This window comes from Plectropomus leopardus, chromosome 4, assembly GCF_008729295.1.
Source record: "Plectropomus leopardus isolate mb chromosome 4, YSFRI_Pleo_2.0, whole genome shotgun sequence".
In the NCBI taxonomy this organism is placed as follows: Eukaryota; Metazoa; Chordata; class Actinopteri; order Perciformes; family Serranidae; genus Plectropomus; species Plectropomus leopardus.
The window spans coordinates 22,053,085-22,060,919 of NC_056466.1; the positions used below are offsets into that span (position 1 = coordinate 22,053,085).

At 37.3% G+C, this 7,835-nt stretch overlaps 1 protein-coding gene across 2 annotated transcripts; it reads left to right on the forward strand.

Moving 5' to 3' along the window:
* Positions 1 to 624: 624 nt before the first annotated feature.
* Positions 625 to 6,477, forward strand: sirt7 (sirtuin 7). Of its 2 annotated transcripts, none has more exons than XM_042485291.1 (10): positions 625 to 798; positions 936 to 1,073; positions 2,368 to 2,472; positions 2,552 to 2,622; positions 2,727 to 2,799; positions 2,904 to 3,002; positions 3,545 to 3,781; positions 3,962 to 4,042; positions 4,156 to 4,262; positions 4,662 to 6,477. In XM_042485291.1, exons 1-10 carry the CDS (start codon positions 694 to 696, stop codon positions 4,867 to 4,869), a joined length of 1,224 nt encoding a protein of 407 aa, XP_042341225.1. In that variant the 5' UTR covers positions 625 to 693; the 3' UTR covers positions 4,870 to 6,477. The 2 variants fall into 2 exon arrangements, with proteins under 2 accessions (XP_042341225.1, XP_042341226.1); XM_042485292.1 differs by having other exon boundaries at positions 4,667 to 4,806.
* Positions 6,478 to 7,835: the final 1,358 nt, after the last annotated feature.

Below are 7,835 nucleotides of genomic sequence, written 5' to 3' on the forward strand. Positions count from 1 at the left end.
CTTGTAAATGTACAAATAATTATTATAATCAGACTCCTAAACTGCTGACAGGAGTTCACAAAGCAACTACCTCACATACACGACCTCATAACTGTACCTGACAGCTTACTATTCTGTTTGCACATGCACAATTGCACTGTTCAAATTTGCACTGTACTGTTTTATTTGCACTGTTCTTTCTACTTTCTATTGTAAATTTCTAAATTTCTATTTCATATTTCTTTTATATTTTCTACATGTTAGGCATTCTGTGGACAGCAAAGTAAGAATTTCATTGTACAGGGAAACATGTTTCCATACTGTGCATATGACAATAAACACTTTGAATCTTGAATCTTGAATCTTATTGTGCAATTCATAGTTATTTTCTTTTACAGTGCAAGAAATTTTTTTGGGGGGGGGGGGGGTTATACTTTTGGCCGTTTTTTCTTGCTAATTTTTGGGTCACATCTTCTCAAGTTGTTCCCCATGTTGAAAGATATAAAGCCAACTCACTCAGGTTTCAAAGCGTAATCAGTTGAAAGCTGCTCTTGCGGGAGCTGAGGCTTTATTAAAGGCATGTGCAGACTCCCGGCAGCAGGGGGCGCTGCTGGCCGTTTACTGTCATCTTTTCACGGACAACATCCGGCTTTGTTGTTGAGCTGCGGGTTGTGTTTGTAACAGCTAGCTACCTCTCAGCTGATCTTTCACGGGATGGAGGAGGAGGCAGACGCCGGTGTTTCTTCACGAGCCGAGAGGAAAGCGCTGGAAAGGGCCAAAATACTTGAACGTGAGAGCGAGAGGCGGATCTTTAGACAGGTAAGACGAGTCTGCAGCACAGAAGAAGCCTGTTTCTGCAGCTAGCTGCACCGAGCTAGCGGCGTAAAGCAGCGGTTCTCGGTGCATGTAGTGTTTCTCAGCCGGTGAGACATTTTTTGTCTTCTTGTTAACTGAAGGTTGGACGGGTCCTGAAGAAACCGGAGGCTGAGCGGTCGGAGGAGGAGGCCGCTGTGTTGCGGCTGCACAGAGAAACTGTGGAGGAGCTCTGCAAGAGACAAGTCCGCAGAAATGTGCTCAAGAGGAAGCAGGAGGAGGTGAGACTGCCGTGCTAACTGTGTTAGCCATTGATTTACCCGGTGAGGTGGGATTTCAGCTGTATTTAACCCTTTGAAACACGGATCCTCGCCGTTTTTCTCGTGCTGCGTTCAGACGCCTTAACAAGTATTTTGATCGCCAAGCAAGCTGGTTTTGTTTCTTTCAAAAACATAGAGGAAAAAGCAATTAACAACTTGGCAAGAAATGTGCAAGAAATTAGTTGATTTTGAGATAAAAATGTAAATAATTTCAGAAAAGCATTATTATTTTAATGGTATGTTGAAAATATGTTACAGAATCATTAGTATTTTTTAGCACTTTTTCCAGGTAATGTATTCTTTTTGTGGATGTATTGTCTTTGCACCTTTATTTTGGTGATAATTTTCAGGTAATTTTCTTGTATTTGTTTCTTGCTAAATTTGGGGTATTTTAGTCACTCAAGTTACTCATCTCCATCCTCTAATGTTTGAAAGAATTTGAGCCATTGTGCTCAGGTTTCAAAGTATTAGTTAGATGTAAAGAACCAAGTCGAGATTCAGTTTATTTGTCACTTAAAGTTTAGTGAATTTTAAGATTTTCAACAACACAAACCACATCACAGAAAACACAATCCCCAAAGCACACCAGACAGCAGCACACCAGAAGATTTTATAAAGAATAAAATAAATAAGGATTGAGTAACACCTAAAGATAAAACAAAAAAAAATAGATAAGAGCACTAATGAATGATAAACTAAGGTAAATCAGTACTGAAGTATTGACATGATGTGAAAAATAAAAGAAATTGTCAGATTCCAACCACACCACTGCCAAGTATCCACACACAGTCCCCAGTATATGAGTGCTTGTATATTGTCCGAGTAATAGTGTCCATATCGATATTTCTCATTTGTCATTTTTCTGCATACATAACAAAGACGAAATGCTGCAGCACACAGACCAGCACAGACATTTAAATATTTAAATTTAAAAGTGCAGCATTTAAAGTGCTCAGTGCAACACAGTGTAATGTAATGTTTCGTTCAATGTTGACGCATCGGGGGCACCGTTTATTAATAATTCTAACTGCCGGTGAGTAGAAGCTGATAAGCATTCTGCTGGATTTGGCGGAGTTGCTCCAAGATCTTTTCTGCAATAGTAAGAGGGAAAATGGTTTGTTGGATGGGTGATTGGGGTCCAGGATGATGCTGGAGGCTCTGCGAGCACAGCACTGGTGGTATATCTCCTGCAAGGACGGGAGAGGGGGGCATGTGGTTGTGAACATTTTTTTTTTTTTTCCTCTACTGTCTTTAGCTGTTTGATGATGCTGATGAGCTGAAGAGTAAAGTCAGGCAGCTCGCTGTGGCAGTAAAACAAGCGAAACACCTGGTGGTTTACACAGGAGCCGGAATCAGTACGGTAATCCAAACTCTGCATCTTCAGTTTCTGTTACTTTTTTTTTTAACTTTCACTGGACTAATAATGTCTTTCATATCAGGCAGCTTCTATCCCAGACTACAGGGGCCCAAATGGGGTGTGGACACAGCTACAGAAGGGACGGACAGTCAGGTGAGATATGTAGTCTCTGCACTGATCTGATATTTGCTGCATTTTGTTTTGAAATGAATTAAACTCAAACTACTATTATTGTTTTTGTTTCTCTTCACAAACAGTTCGTCTGACCTGAGTAAAGCTGAGCCGACGCTCACACACATGTGCATTAGGATGCTACATAAGGAAAAGCTGGTATTTAAGACCTAGATAAAGAACTTATACTGTTAGATGTTCAGTTTTATATACAGTATATGAATATTGGTATTTACATATACTGTACATGTTTATCTCAAAAGGTACAGCATGTCGTGTCTCAAAACTGTGATGGACTTCACTTACGTAGCGGTCTACCCCGACACGCGCTGTCTGAGCTTCATGGAAACATGTTTATTGAGGTAAGACACACACACCTTCAGTCTTTAATTTTTTGGGTCGCTTTCTCACACACAGCTGTTGTCCTTAGCTTGCTTCATCTCATAACTCTGAAATAAAGGACACTTACTTGCTGGAAAGATGTAGTCAGATATTTTTAAACACATAAATTTGCAGTGCTGACTCAGTATTGGCTATATAAACCCTGATTCTTTGTTTGTTGTGGCTACACCAGCTGTCAAAAACATCCCATCATGTTCAGGCCTGCACAGCAGCACACAACAGTGCACACAACAAATAAACAGTAGCCATCTCTTTTAATCAATAAAATGACGTAATGTTTCTCTGAGCGACACAAGCAGAGCTGCTTTGGCTTCATGTCTGTTTCACCAACATTTTTCACTGACAGGACATCGCAACATACATGCACGCAATGCTGTTACATCAGGATTACTAAAGAAAGTACATATCTGAAATTGTTTTTAGATTTTAAACGTCTTGGAAAACTGTTTTCCAAAGAAAGTGAGTTACTCTGACATGCTGTTTTTTTTTTTTTTATCTGTAGGTGTGTACATCCTGTACTCCAGTCAGGGAGTACGTGCGTTTGTTTGACGTGACAGAGCGGACGTCGCTGCACCGCCATGGGACAGGCCGCAGGTGCAGCCACTGTGGTGGAGAACTCAGGGACACTATAGTACACTTTGGGGAACGTGGGACGCTGGAGCAGCCTCTGAACTGGAAGGGAGCTGCAGAGGCTGCAGAGATGGCGGATGTAATCCTCTGCTTAGGCTCCAGTCTGAAGGTATGTTTAATAAAAACAAAACAGTGCCTTGTAAATCTAAAAAAACAAACAAACATGTAAATTAAAATTTTAATTTAATCAGGTTAATATGAATATCATGTTTTTATATTCCCATGGCATGTAAATGAATGTATATTGCATCATTTAATGATCTTCACTCTCTGTTTCTCACTCTTTAAGGTGCTGAAGAAATACGCTTGTCTGTGGAGCATGAACAGACCGGCAAGCAAAAGGCCCAAACTCTACATCGTCAACCTCCAGGTACAGTTCAGTTTTGACAGTTTGTATGAAAAAGATGCAAATCAATTTCAATAAGATGCAAATAACATTCTCACTACTCAGTTGCTGATAATGGGGCTTTGCTTTTGTTCTAGTGGACGCCGAAAGATGATCTGGCTGTGCTGAAAATTCATGGCAAATGTGATGATGTCATGAGCCTCCTAATGGAGGAGCTGAACATCCAGATACCTGTGTATGACAGGTAAGGGCACAAACACACACAAAGCACACTAAATTAGCATTTAAATAGACTGTTCTCATAGCAGAGTATACAAACATGTCTTCTTTCAGAGTAAAAGAGGGTAAATGTATATACTATAGTGCAGTTTTTTACAAGTGCAATCTTCCATATGCAGTTGATGTAAATATTTTACAACTGTTAAGTTTGCACTTTGTGGGTTTTTTTTACTATCACACTTTGTTTTTTACTATTGCACCCTGGACTTTTATTATTTATATTGTTCTTTTGCTTGTTTATTTTGTTCACACCTGGCTGCTGAAACAATGCAAATTTCCCCATTGTGGGACTACACACACAAAATAGAAATATTAATCCAACTTATTGCCTCCAAGCTCAGTTTCCCTCATTCTCTCCCGTCAGGGCAGAGGACCCCGTCTTCAGCCTAGCCACACCTCTGCGACCAGAAGAGGCTGACAGCCATACTCGTGAGGTCATAGCTCCGCTTGATGGGCAGGAGGACTGTTTACCGGACGCTGGAGAACAGGGGGAGGAAACCACAGCTGTGCAGGGTGGCTGGTTTGGACGAGGATATGGCAAAGGAAGGAAAAGGAAGAAAAAAGCTGCATAACTGGGAACTTACTTGACACATATGATTTTGTCAAATATGTCAAATGATCAATCCTAATGTGGGATTTGAAATTTCAGTCCCATAATGAGGACGCGTTGGACTTCAGGGTGCTGTTAAGTCTTTTAGGCTGTGTTGGTATCATTCAGATAAATGCAGTTACTGTATATGTGCATGAGTGTCTGTGGGAATATATGTGTGAAGGGAAACAGTTTGAGTATTGCTATTTGAAAATGGCACTTTGCACCGACAGATTGGACAAAACATACACATAACAGCAAGATGTTAAAGTGGTTCTAATTATGCTAATCTCAGCCCAGTTCAGCTATTTGAACCTGTAAGACAACTTTGAATGACAAAACTATGAAATTACAGTCACACCCTGCAGGATCAAACAGCAGTAATGAGCTTTCCTCACTAGCACAGAACATCAGTTTGATTAAAAAAAAATTCAAAAAGTCCAAAGAAAGTTTTAAAACCACCCACTGCAGTATTTAGTCTGCTGCCCCTTTGTATGGTCAGGAAATCACAAACACTCATATTTCCAGCAGCATGAAATTTTTACAGGTGCTAAATAATCTCTAGAAGATAAGGTCATGTGGCAGACTATAACTTTTGACTTTTGACTGTTTTTTAAAATTTGTTTGTCTACAAAATTGGTATTGGTGCATTGCAGGTACTAATTTAATGTGCCATTTGCTAGACATAAATGTTCGTTGAAATACTGGTGTCTAAAGTTTAAGTTACTGAATATATGCTCATGTAAAGTGGTTTTCATCAGGTGGACCACAAGTGATGAGGCGTTTATGAGTCGCCAGCGTCAGTAGAATAACGGCAGTGTACAAATGGCCATTTTTCCATTTGATGTTGCAGCGGCTTTTACTTAGAAGAGATTTAAAGAGATTCGGGTGGCCAAACATTTCTACATGTATTCCTTAGAGTAAAATATATTTTTGTAGCATTTTTCAGGTGTTTAAAAACTTGCATTTTTTTGAATGTACACTTTTTAACAAAACAACACTTTTGTTTATTTTTAAGGTCTTTCAGTTTACTTAAATTACTTCCTGAACTCACAGTCTATGGTCATTCTGCTGTCATTCATCCTCAGGTTTACAGGCGTGGTAGTACAGCTACTACTGTACCTCACTTAACTGATGTTGAATTTGCCTGTGTTTACATTTTTATCTCAACTTTTCTGCAGTTGATGCAGAGATTCTGCTGCTGTCATTTCTTTATCTAAAGAAGTATAAGAAGGTGATTTTCTTTATTTTTTTTTTTTACTTAAATTTTGACTAGTTGTCATGTCAAGTTACTGTTTACTTAAATGGTTGAAAACATCCAAATATGTGTCTCTATTAATTTGTCTCAGGAAGATCCAGTGTTCATAATTTCACCCTGTATCTCAGTAGTGTCATAGGTTAGTAAAAGCCAGACTAACCATCATAAGCTAGTATTCAGCATTCCTAAAACTCTCACCAGTATTAAAACTGGATGTGGAGACTCCTGGATATTCATTGTATTAAAAAAAAGAAAAGAAAAATATGCTATGTTGTGATGCAAAGGCCCTTATTTTAAGCTAATTTTCTCTGTGCTGGCCTTTGCTTTAAATAGTGAATTAATACCAGTAATATTATATTACACTTGATTTATAGTTTTGACTTGACAGTACTCTATCTTAACCTGTTGATAGCTGTGTGATATTTTCTGAGTTGTGCAAGAGATAATGTTTTTTGCTTGGAATGTTTTCTTAATTGTGTAAATTGTTTAACTTATTCAATTAAATGTTTTCATTTGTAATAGACCAGGTAACTTGTGAATATATTGCTCTGAAACAGAAGACACTTAACTTGCTATATGTAGTGTTATTGAAGCATATGACATAATCCACTTTAATACTGTGTCTGTTTTTTTAGGAATTAAGTTTTGTCATTTGACTTGTTCTACTGCAACTCACTCCCTAAGGCATCATAGTGTGACTAATAATATTTCACTTCCTAACTGTATTAATCAGTAGTTGAAGAAGTATTCAAATGCCAAGACAAAAGTAGTAATACAACAAAAAATATTACAAATGAACATGTTAAATACCAAACAGAAATTATTTCATGAAAAGTAAGTAGTAAGAAGTAAGAATACGGAAATCTAATCACCAAATGTACTTGAGTTCTCTAACTGCACAATGGCCACTTTCAGTTATGTGATTATGTAACAGTTCAGCATATCTTTTAAAAGAAAACAATCTTGATATGTAAACCAGAACTGTCACATGGTTCTTCCCCCTGAAATTTATTTTAATAAAAGTATATAGTAGGGAAATAGATGTCAAAAAGTAGCTCTAAACATTAGTTGTTTTTTAAATTTGTTTATAAACATATATATATATATAAACATAATTACAAAACAATATTTTGATATATATATATATATTTACAAATCAATATTTTGAAAGAAATTCTGGACATTACAACAAGTTGAAATATAAACAATAAAAATGATCAACAGCATATAACTCATAGAAAATAAATAAAATGGCAATACATTTTAATAACTCATTCATGAAGACAAGGAAAAGAGGACTGGCGTTAAAAATATAACATAACATCTGAGAATAAATTTCTTAGGGCCGTAATAATCAAACTATTGTACTTCGTATTCCCTCTTTTTATCTAGGAGCTTGAGGACCCCTGTCTGGTATCCAATTTTGAAACAATTCCCAAAAACGTTGTACATGATTGGATGCAAAATATAAATGTTTCAATCTCAGATTCGGAGAAAACAGTTGTTCTTGTCAATATTAAATGTTTGTCTTAGAAACTCATTACAAGGGTAAAAATCACTCATCACTCATAAAAATATTTAAAATATTATCATCATTTTAAAATGAATCTCTGTAGCTTTCAAACTCTTTTTTAACTAAGTACATTTACTCATGCACAGTAAATGGACTAAGTGAGGTACAGTGGCTGGAT